Genomic DNA, 11,470 nt, shown 5'->3' with positions numbered 1-11,470 from the left:
TAAACATAAGAGCTAGTCAGTAATAAGCCTGAGCTAATGGCCATACAGTTTCTTAATATAAGCCCCTATGTGTTTATTTGGGTCTGAGTGGCTGTGGATCGGGTGGGACACAGGAAAACTTCCAACTACACTCTAAAAAAAAAAAAAAATTGACCTTTCTGCAGACACACAAGAAAAACTCTAAGTGATAAGAGAATTTTAAGGAAATACTAAAACAAGATTTTTTTTTATTATGTGCTATATTTGAAAAATAAAATCAACTTCTAAAGATGGTTTCATCAGTGGGAGGAAATCAAGTCATAAGGCAAAACCAGAGAAGCTTTTGGAACTATGTAGCTGTTTAACAATTACAAAAAGCTTGCACTAGGGGCACATGCCTATCATCCCACATGTGGTGAGTTTGGCGTTAGCCCGGACTACATCATAATACCCTGTCCCAAAACAAATATCCTTAAACAATGGGCAGGGACAAAAAGCTCAGTGGTAGACTGCATGCCTAACATCTAACTGTGCACACTCTCAGCATCACAAAGAAGGAAGATGAGCTCTGTTTTAGGAAACATTAGAGATTCCCTTTTGGAGGTCTAGCATTTTATTCACTTATTTGTCTTTTTGAGGCAGGGTCTCAAGGAAAAGCTAAAGCTAGTCTTGTACTTGCAGTGATCCTCCTGTCTCTGTCTCCATAGTGATGGAATCCTAGGCAGGCACTAAAAAGTCTGGGATCCTTGAAAGTCATTCAGGATTGAAACTAGATATTAACCTCCATTAAGGAAAAAAAGTAAAATGTTCCACTGAACGGAGCATTCCTACTTGTAGTTTTTCTAGAAAATAGTAAGCAGCTGTTAGCAAATCGCCACTATTTAATACTACGTGAATTCCTACTCCTGCAAAATACTATGCTCCATGGGCTGAATGAGGCAAACTGCATGTTTTTTAATAGCAGACTGATCATTTTACTATTAACACGCTCTTCATTAGCTGCTGCAATCTGCACCCTTCAACTTCTGTATCATCCACTGCTCCTAAATAATACAAACTTCCATTATGGAGTTTTACACACTTTCAGATGTGTTCTATATTGAAATAAGCATTTGATGGTTGAACATCAGACCAGTAAACAGTGGTAAGTACACAGAATACAAATAAAAGTTTATTGTACAAAATTAAGGCTTTAGATTTCACAGTTCACCAAAACTAAAAAAACATTAGGTGACTCTTTCCCCCAAACTTCACTTTCACTTCCAACCACTAAAATGACTTGACCCAATGTAATCAAAACGAACATTATAAATAATACCAAGTCCTTTAAAACTGGCTATTCCAAATGTTATTTCTTGGCATAGGTAATCTTCATGGCATGGGATGGTGTGATCTTAAACCCTTGCAAAGCATCTCTGGCAGCTCCAGCCTGTCCATCATTTTCAAATTCTACAAATGCAATGTCATGCCTCCCAGGTACCAGGCGAACTTCCTTGAAACCAGGGAACCTAGAAAAAAAAAAGCAATAAATACAGGCAAATGTACAAACAAATTTGTTAAACAACTCGCTATTGGTCTAGGAAAACTAATCACATTCAGTGAAGAATCCCAAGTAGGATAGAGGCACTTGTTATAAAATTATACCATGACGGAACTCCAAGAGCCCATGCTAATTCCACTTCTGTCAAAAGTTTGTTTCCTGTTTTCCCCATCTATTAGAATAGCTCCAACAGAGGAAATCTAGATTTTTATTTGCTAAGCTTGGAGACAGGCTTCAATCCACAATTAGTCCAAGACTAAATCAATGACCCTACAGAGAACTAGTGCTGTGGGGTGACAAATGAACTCAGGCCACAGAAGCACTATTTACCCTGTTAGGAGGCTCCTACAAAGAGATCTGTTTAGTAAAGAACTTACTGATTGAACAGCATGGATAACATCATCTCATTCGTCTCTTCTGGTAAGTTATTAAGGAACAGAATATAGTTTGGAGGGTAATCGGGGACCTATTAGAAACAAAAGGCAAAATTAGCTTGTGAATATAAACAGTGCTGTGAGGTATTTGGTTGTAAGAAACATGAAAACTCTTCTTCAGAGAACTCCACTGAAGCTTTTATGGGTTTGTGAAACCTTAATACACCAAAACAAACGCTGAAAACAATGGCAAGAGAGATACAGATAAAAACCTAACAACAGGGGAAGCCAACAGGGGTATTCAACAGGATACCCCAAATCTGAAAGGTTATGATTCTGTGAAAACAGTATTTAATGACACACTTGTAGGTCAGTCATAACTGGGGAATTCTGTCATCTGGAACAGAATTCAAAGAGTCTAAAAACAAGAAAAGGCAGCAACATCAACTTCAACTGATAACTCTACTCAGCTAACACTCCAACATGTGACTCCTGGGCATCACTGTTAACTACCAGAACACCAGAAAATTAAAAACTAAAACATTACTATTGACAACCACAGCCTGCTGACATTTACTCTGTGTATGTTCCTGTGCATGCATGTGCACTGTAAATGACATGTACTGCATCTACTTATATAAAACAAGCAGAACCAAGCAGAATATTAGATATTAAATCACATGTTTGCTACCCCATCCTGAGACTACAAGGAGTACATAAAGGATTTATATCTAAGACGACACTGTGTCTACTTGCTAATTTCATGGACAGAGAAGATCAAGTGTAAAAAGCAATTAGTGAACAGCTCAAGATAAAGAATTAAGTGCTGGTATTTGTGAACTGACTACAAGTTCTGAAAGAGTTCAAAGAACAGAAAGAAAGATCATAAGAGCATGCAAAGGGTCAGGTATGCTGACAACTATCTGTAATCCCAGCAATCAGGAGGCTGAAACAAGAGGATTCAGAGTTTGAGTAGCATCAAGACTGTTTTCTCAGTGAGGGTGAAGGGTACTGGGCAGCTCAGTAGAGCACTTGCCTAGCATAGGAGAAGAAAAACTCAAAAGCATACAACTCTAATATTGTAACTTTCTTGGTGGTACAGAGAAGATGTGGATGTCAAATTCTGTAATTTAGACTCTACTCAAAGCAGGAAACTTTAAATAAATAAATAAATAAATAAGACTGAATATTTGTGCTGGGGAAGTGGAAGCAAGGCTAACTGCAAACACTGTTGCCCAATGTGACTCTGAGAAAGACAAGGCGGTGTGTCATCCATCTGGGATGGAAACAGTTCCTCACAAAGGCCTCTGACCTTACATTTATAAAGTCCTGACTGCATCCGACCCCAAATAAAAGCTCTTTGTCAGCCCTCACACCCCTTGCCTTTTTGATCTTGTCACCGATTCATGGGAAACAGGAATCAGGCCAGGTTTTCTTCATCTTAGGCAAATTTAAATGTTTGGAAAAGTGAGTTCCTTAAGTGACAGGCAATTATGTTTTGCAAATGGATTCACTTGCTTTTGCTGACATGCACACTATTTTATATTGCCATAATTTTTATGATCTTTAAGGTAAGCACCCCATGGAGGAAAACATTACCTGAGGATTTGGCACTGCGTTTCCTTGAGTATTAGCTGAATTTGGTGTTCCCTACAAAAAAAGAAATTAGGATTAAGAAATGGTTAAATCTCAGTCATGTTAAAAAAAGCAGCTACAATTTATAACGTAAACATAACATAAAGCAACACTAACTGTAAAAGATCCCCTATTTCATTTTACTTTAAGATCCCTATGTCTTCACTATTTACTTAGTTTGTCAATCATTTCTGAAATGTATGTCCTTCAACTCTACAGACCACATCATAAAACTTAACATTTGAACTGTTTTTTTTGAGACAGGGTCTCACTATGTAGGCTCAGCTGTCCTGGAGTTTACTATGTAGACCAGGCTACCTGCCTCTGTCTCATCAGTGCTGGGATTAAAGGTGTGCATCATTACGACTGGCTTTAACATTTAAACTTTAAATGATGGAGAGACCAAACATGCTGTGAGTTGAGGCAGGAGGGTAATGAGGGTGAACAGACTCCAGCTAGGCTACAAGAGCTGAGATCTTATATCAAAAAAATAATGATGGAGAAAAGGAGCAATCTTACTTTTTAAAAACAATTTCATATAATCACTATATGTCAAATGGATTTAAATAATTTCTAACTCAAAAGTAACTTTTTTTGGATAATTTTACTTTTATTAGATTTCACCTTTTGCTTCTTGAATTGTTCAAAGAAGCTCTGAGTAGGATACTCATGATGAAGAGATTATGTATGATTTATAGGGAGAATTTAAGAAAAACGCCAATAGGTATGTCTGAGATATTTTAAATTGTTGCCACAGAGAAACCTGATCCAGTGTACACACCAATCCGCCCCTGCTCGCTCCCCCTCCCCCCCCAATTCCATACATGGAATTATTTGTCTCACCTGGCCAGGCTTTTTGTTTGCAGCTGCTGCAGCCTGTTCCATGGTTTTAGCTTTCTTCTTTTCCTTTTTCTTTTCCTTGTCAGCAAAAGTGCCACGCATTTTAGATATTATGTCAGAATCTGTTTTTGCATATTGAATTCGCTGTTGTAGTTATAGGAAAACAGATTACATTACTTTGTGGAAGACTGTTTACAATAGTTGTTAACCTTTTAAATCCCAGTATATAAATACACTGCAAACTAATTTTAAACACATCTTTAAGGAAATCATTGAAAGAAATTCGTGGAAATAAGTAGTGGCGTATGATTCACAACCAAGGCACACTATACTCAACTGTCTTTATTAAAGGACAAATGAAGTTTAGCTGGGTAGCTCAAACCTGTAACCTTAGCTACTCAGGAGGCTGTATCAAGAGGTCTGCCTGGGCTATGGAGCAAGTTCAAGGCCAGTCTGAACACCTTAGTCAGACTCTATTTTAAAACAAAAGGTCAAAAGGTAAAGATACATCAGAGTAGGAGAGTACTTGCTTATCATGTATGAAGTCCCAAGTTCAATTCCCACCACTATCACAAAACAAACAGAAAGCAAATAGACCAGACGGCATATGGTAAGAACAAGGCTGAAGATGCTACACTGCCATTTTTTCTCACTTAGTAACAATGAAAACTTATCAATGACCAACAAAAGGATCAATGTGTCAATCAACTGTGGGATGTAGCGTGGTATTTGTTACTTACAGTGACTAAAATACTGAAATCTGTAAATGACTTTCCTTTGAATCTATCATTTTCAAAAAATAAATTCAATAACTTAAATGTTAAAGTGGCTTGAGAGGAAACAGAAAGACAGATATCAGCTGCAATGCCTGGGTTTAATCTTTTCTATACCAGACAGAACCTGCAAGATGGTAGGCACCTGACATCAGTGAGCATTCAAAAACACTGGCCTACACTAGTGTTTTGTCAACTACAGTGCCCAATTCAACAGCCCAGAGAGCCTGACACAGACAGTCTAGGTAAGGCTTCAGATTCTACGTCTTTTGCAAGCACAAAAAGAATGATGGCCAGCTTTGAGGAATGGGGCTTTAGACAGACTGAATTTGCCACATAGCTAAATCCATCACTGATGAAATGGCCAAATATTTCTGCCAATGACCTGTACAGTTACCTAGGGTATAAATGCCTGCAAGTTGCAATTTCCATTCAACCAAACACACCTCCAGAGCTCAAAGAGTCAACATGTCTCTGATGACATCAAAACACAATAATCCTACAAAGTATTCCTATCCCAAGAATCTGATATTTGAAGAGAAGAAAAGGTATTTTAAAGTAGTGTGGATCAGAAGGCAAGAATTTCTTAAAAGCAAAGCAATTCTCTTTCCTCTCCTTCAGCTAGGAAAGAATACACTGGGGAAGGGGAGGAAAGCAGGCAGCATCCCTCAGAACCCCAGGCTTTGCCTGGCCAGTGCGGACTAGTCTACTGCAGCAGATGCCAGACAGCCCTGCTAACCTTCCCATCATGTTCTAACAGACAAGACACGCTGCTGAGGCTCAAATTCTACCACTCAGAAGTCAGTTCTCTGAGGTCCCCAACCCTGATCCTGACCTGAACAGATCTTGGGTACCTGACTTGTCTGCCGTTGTAACACAATCACCTAAGAAAGTATCTGATCTCACCAATGGCTCTTAAAAGGACATAATGCAGCCTGTCCAGGGTTACTCAGCACTATAAAGATACTGCTAGCTGAGACGCTTTTAGCTTCTAGTGTGTAGAGGCCAGGAATTCTGCTAAACACCTTGGTGAACAGTAAAAACCCCAAGTGCCATTACTAAGAAACTCTGGTCCAAATACCCATAAAAATAAATTACAATTCATCTCTTAAAGACAGGAAAGAGCAAGATTAAATTTATTCCAAAAGGATCAGACAGAAACCCTCAGGATGGTAGTTCTACTTTACTGAGGTCATTTTGTTCTGAGTTAGAAATTGAAGCAAATTCTGCTCACTGCTGATCTAACCTAAATGCATTTAAATACACGCAAGGCAGATCAAAGCATCTTATTATCCCGTCAAGAGGCTGGCGATCTGGCAGCTCCTCCTCAGCTTCCTCAAGGCAGACAGAGAACAGGCCTCTAAAATACCTTCAGTGTAAAATCAGGCCAATGGACATTTTGCATTCATTTCAATGAGTTGGCAAGGTGGGGCTCGTGCCAAAGACAGCAAACGTTTCCTCCTGTCTTATATCTAGCTAACCAGGCACATGCCAACTTGCCATTTCAATTTAGCCAAATTGCCTAAAGTCTTGAGCTCCAAGCAAAAGAAATCTAGATTATGCAAATTCTTCATATTAAGTAATAGTAACTGACTTCAGGAAACTTCATCTTACTGAAACTCAGGGAACAGTGTGATACAGGGCAGAGGCCCTAAACGGCTGGTGACAGCTAACACTGTAGGGCTGGCTGGAGCAGTCACAGCCATTCACCTGGTTTCACTGCTTTGTCTAAGTAAAGAGTTACGACAGAGGAGCATCTGGCTAGCAAGGCCTGCAATCTTACTACCTGACCTATTGGAAAAATATGTTCCCTCCTAGCATATAAAAGCATGATAATCCTAAATGTTTACTTAGTGTCCGAGCACTGATGCTACCACCGGCTATAGGACTACATCCTACGAACGAGATTAGCTCATGCCCAGTCCTTCTCTGCGGTGATGTTTTATCTGTATGTTAGTAAATAAAGTTTGCCTGGCGATCAGAGGAAATAGCAAACCGTTTTAAGTAAACACAAAAGTTAGGCAGTGGTAGCACACGCCCTTAATCCCGATCCCTTGGCAGGCAGTGTGTTCAAGGCCACACTAGGGAACAGAGCCAAGCATGCTGACACATGCCTCTAATTCCAGGACCAACCATAGAGACCTGGAGGTCTGTACAGACAGGAAGTGACAAGAAAGTGAGGTAGCTGGGCTAAGAGCCAATAAGATGGCAGAACAGCAAGGCAATAAAAGCCTGGGTAGACAGGAAGTTGTGGCATTTTGGAAGCTGCAGAGCTGGTGAGGTAAGGTTGGTTGGTGGCTTTCACTATTTCCCTGATCTCTGAGGCTTTTCCCCCTATACTTGGGTCCGTGTTTTTTATTTAATAAGACCACTTAGAAATTCGGCTACATTTCTCCATGATAGGCAGGGGCCAGACCATCAGTGTGTACTTTCATACAGCCTTTAGGCCAAATCCAGATCATGACCTATTTTTGTACCGCTTGTGAGTTAACAATTATTTTAACACAATTTTAAAAGGTTCAAAACACATAAATAAACAGGACAATAGGATCAAAAACTTTATGTGGTCAGCAAAGCTTGTAATATCTATCTAGTTCTTCAGAGTTTCTGCTGATCTCTGGATTAAACCGATGATTCACCTTGCTCCTATTTTAGTGGCTGTACAAGTAAATAGAGATGCAGAATCTGCTAATGACAGAACACCAATGAGGATTCAGATCCTCTAAGCCACAGGCCTTGGTTTTTCAAGACCTCTTTACATGACTTCCCAGCAGAAAGGCAGCATGAGTCTACACTGAGGGTACAGTGTATGTACTAAGACTCGAGACTTTTCCAATCCGCTGTCACCCAGTCTTACTCCCATGGGCCTCCTAATTGAGTTAAACACAGGCCCTTTGGACCACCCCTTCCTACTTGGTTATTTGAAACAGTTTCATGTAGCCTGGGATATCCTTGAACTTCTGATCCTCCTGCCTCCACTCCCAAGAGCTGAGAATCCATACATGTACCGCCTACCTTAATTTCTAATGTATTAAAAAATCTTGTCTGTGTTGCCATCCTATTTTTCAGTGATGTACAATATATTTTAGTTTTGCTCATTTTAACTGGAATAAGTTAATAATTAATTCAGCTCTAGTAGTGCATTTTATAAAAATATCTATATAAGCCTTCTGAGGTAGTGCATACCTATCATCCCAGCAATTAGGGGGTAGAGTCAAGAGAATTAAGCATTGGCTACACAACAAGTTTAAGGCTAGCCTAGGTTACCAGAGACCCTGTCTCAAAATGAACAAAATACCTTTGTGTTAAAAAAAAAAAACAACCAACTTTTTCTAAACAAACAGAAAATAGCCTAACATCAAGTCCATACTTAAAAACCTACTGTACCACTCAATAATAAAGCAGAAATAATAGGATTAGCTCACCATTGGTTTACCATAAAATGGAAATCCTTGTAACTGTCTCAGAGCATTTGTGGATGAGCCCAGTTCCTTAAATATAACAAAAGCCTGACCCCTCATCTTCATGGTCTTTAAAGCCACAATATCTACCACGTGTCCAAACTGAGAAAACAGGGCATACAAGGATCTCTTCAACTCTGTGCAAATAAGAAGAAAAACAATCTGTGAATGTAACAATGACTAAGTTCTTCATAAAATAACAATACAACGACCACCTCTATCATTCACTTACTTATAGTAATTTGAAAAAAGAAACACACCACACTATTCTTATTAGCTACCTAATTTAAAGTTATTTGAAACCATTTATGAGTTAAAACAATTAAAGGCACTTGAATCTCCGTATATTCTTACATTAAAAAACCCTCAAGTTGTGTAAAATGGGATAAACCATTGTAGAGCATTAGGAAAGAAGACTAGAGACATTAAGACACATTCTCAAGACACAGGTGAATAAACACATTTTAGTGGTGAACAAGTATTTTTAAAAGACCATACCTTCTTTTTTAATTTTATCATTCATATTGTTGATATAAATAGTGTGATTTGGTCTGATATCCATGTTTGCGTAAAACTTTTCAAATAGCCTAAAAGAAAGACATAATCCGTTATTAGCAAGGAGGGTTAAATCATACAGGCGTATGACACGACAAAATACAAGAACCATTAGTGTTAAATTATTTTTCCACCCCAGATGTCAGAAAATGTCAGCTGGCACTAGACAATAATTTCTCCCTAGCCACTACTGGGGCATTTTAGACAAATGGAAAATAGTTCTCAAGATCAAAACTCGGTAGTACATCAATACATAGGCAGATTCAGAAATATTTTATTTAAGGTACTACTTTTTCTAAAAATGATACTGTCTTTCCATCTACATAATGAAATAACTTTTTAAAAGTATATTTGCTAATTCTTTGAGAATGTCATACAATAAATATATTTTCATCATATTCACTGGAAAAAATTTTTCAGTGAAGTGATTTAAACATCTATGTAAGAAACTAGCAAACATACATCTAGTTAAAAAAATCATTGTAGGCCGGGTGGTGGTGGTGGCGGCAGCGCACGCCTTTAATCCCAGCACTTGGGTGGCAGAGCCAAGTGGATCTCTGAGTTCAAGGCCAGCCTGGTCTACAGAGTGGGATCCAGGACAGGCACCAAAACTACAGAGAAACCCTGTCTCAAAAAAAAAAACACAAAACATCTTAATAGAACAATAATAAAATTGTGCACTCACAAACCTATTTATTTAAACGTTGTTATTATTATTATTATTATTATTATTATTATTATTATTATTATTATTATTTGGTGTGTGTGTATATGTATGAGTGTTACTATGAAAGCTGGGGTCAGAGAACAACCTTTCACCGCCAGGTTCTCTTCTCCCACCATGTGAGTCTCAAGGGGCCCAACTCAAAAGTGTTCAAGGTTGGCAAAAAAGTGCCTTTACCTGCTGAGATATCACAACAGCTCTCAAATGTATTTAATTTATATACACCTTAATACATATATCATCACCTCCAAGGCTGACTTCGGGATTTCCTCTCACAGATCCGAAAGGAATGATACTCTCAGAAAACAATTTAGAAAGACAGTTAAGAGCTCAGATTCTGGCACCAATGGGTTCCGGATTTAAATTCTGTTTATGCGTTTACAATCTGCTTCGCTGAGGGGTGGCAAGTTCCTTAGCATGTCAGGTCTCAGCTACACATTGGGGATAGTAACAGCACCTACAAAGTGGAGCCCAGAAGACTAAATGAGACGTGTATCTAACGGTCTGCATCAGTATGCATCTAAAGTTCATTACTGATGGCTGTTACAAGCCAAAGGGTCAACATGCTGTGCTGACTATGACGGGATGACTTACAAGAAGGACCTGTACTACGCAGGTAACAGTTAACAGGAACCTGGAGAAGGGCTGGGGTCTCAGGGAAGAGAGGGGCCAGAGCAGAAGCTCTGGCAGTAGCTCCTGCGGGCTGAAAGAGCGCAAGGGCACCCGAAATGCCCTCCACACACCCTAAAGGCTGCTGAGCCCGGGGGGGGGGGCGCTGAGTGTTCAGCGAACCGTAAATGCCCCCGAGCAAACAACGGGCCAATCTTTACCCCAGAGCGGATTCCTATGCGCCAGCTTGAGCCTCTTCACACACCGGTCAATCTGCTCAACAGGCGGACCCCACGGGCGCTAAAAACCCCAGTCACCCCGCTGAGAACAGGAAGAGATGAGACACTGGGCCTGGACCCGGGTCGCCGCCCCTTCCTCCCCTAGATCGCACCCTCCACGGAGCCGGAGACCGTGCAGCCGACGACACCTTCGCCCTTGCTGGCTCGGTTCCGACTGGGAGGATCCGGCCAAGCCCCGAGATCACCCACAGCTAGGAAGAGCCCCGACGAACCCACCTGAGGTCCGCGCCGTCCCGCTTGAAGCCAAAACCGGAAGAGCTGCCTGGCGCCGGAAGAGCGCGGCTACACTCCTCAATCGAACGCAGATAAGTCGACGAGCCGAGCACCGAGTCAATCGATGCCTCCAGGCTCGAGCAGCCTGAGCCAGAATCTTTCCGCGCATGCGCATCCCTGGAGGATTGGGGGAAAGAAGGTTACTGTGGGAAGGGGAGGAACTGGATGGGATCAAATTAGGATCCAAGGGCCAATCTGTGAACAGGAGAGAAGGGAAGGGAAGGGAATCGGTTTCCCTTACCGCGATTTTGAAGCTTTCCAACTTTATGACATGGTACAATTCTACAGGAGCAGTCCCTCAGCCTGTCCCTAAGGGCAAGTGGGCAAACTTTTCAATGGGTTCTGGCCATCTTGGCTTAACACCACCTTTAGAATGGTCTTTGTCAGTTTCTGAATTCAACCTCAGAT

General features: G+C 40.4%; 1 protein-coding gene across 4 annotated transcripts; it reads right to left on the bottom strand.

The window, feature by feature from the left end:
- Positions 1-1,124: 1,124 nt before the first annotated feature.
- Positions 1,125-11,124, bottom strand: Snrpb2 (small nuclear ribonucleoprotein polypeptide B2). Of its 4 annotated transcripts, XM_076570756.1 has the most exons (8): positions 11,006-11,026; positions 10,127-10,338; positions 9,101-9,189; positions 8,567-8,739; positions 4,372-4,512; positions 3,493-3,543; positions 1,897-1,985; positions 1,125-1,487 (listed from the first exon to the last, which is right to left on the bottom strand). In XM_076570756.1, the coding sequence occupies exons 3-8, from the start codon at positions 9,162-9,164 to the stop codon at positions 1,328-1,330; spliced, it is 678 nt and encodes a 225-aa protein (XP_076426871.1). In that variant the 5' UTR covers positions 9,165-9,189; positions 10,127-10,338; positions 11,006-11,026; the 3' UTR covers positions 1,125-1,327. The 4 variants fall into 4 exon arrangements, with proteins under 4 accessions (XP_076426871.1, XP_006983748.1, XP_042132296.1 ...); XM_006983686.4 differs by lacking the exon at positions 10,127-10,338 and having other exon boundaries at positions 11,006-11,124; XM_042276362.2 differs by lacking the exons at positions 10,127-10,338; positions 11,006-11,026 and adding an exon at positions 10,712-10,860.
- Between the last annotated feature and the right edge of the window lie 346 nt (positions 11,125-11,470).

The sequence above is a fragment of the Peromyscus maniculatus genome, chromosome 4 (assembly GCF_049852395.1).
Source record: "Peromyscus maniculatus bairdii isolate BWxNUB_F1_BW_parent chromosome 4, HU_Pman_BW_mat_3.1, whole genome shotgun sequence".
In the NCBI taxonomy this organism is placed as follows: domain Eukaryota; kingdom Metazoa; phylum Chordata; class Mammalia; order Rodentia; family Cricetidae; genus Peromyscus; species Peromyscus maniculatus.
Note: the sequence above shows the minus strand (reverse complement) of the source record. Positions and strands in the feature narration are given on the sequence as shown.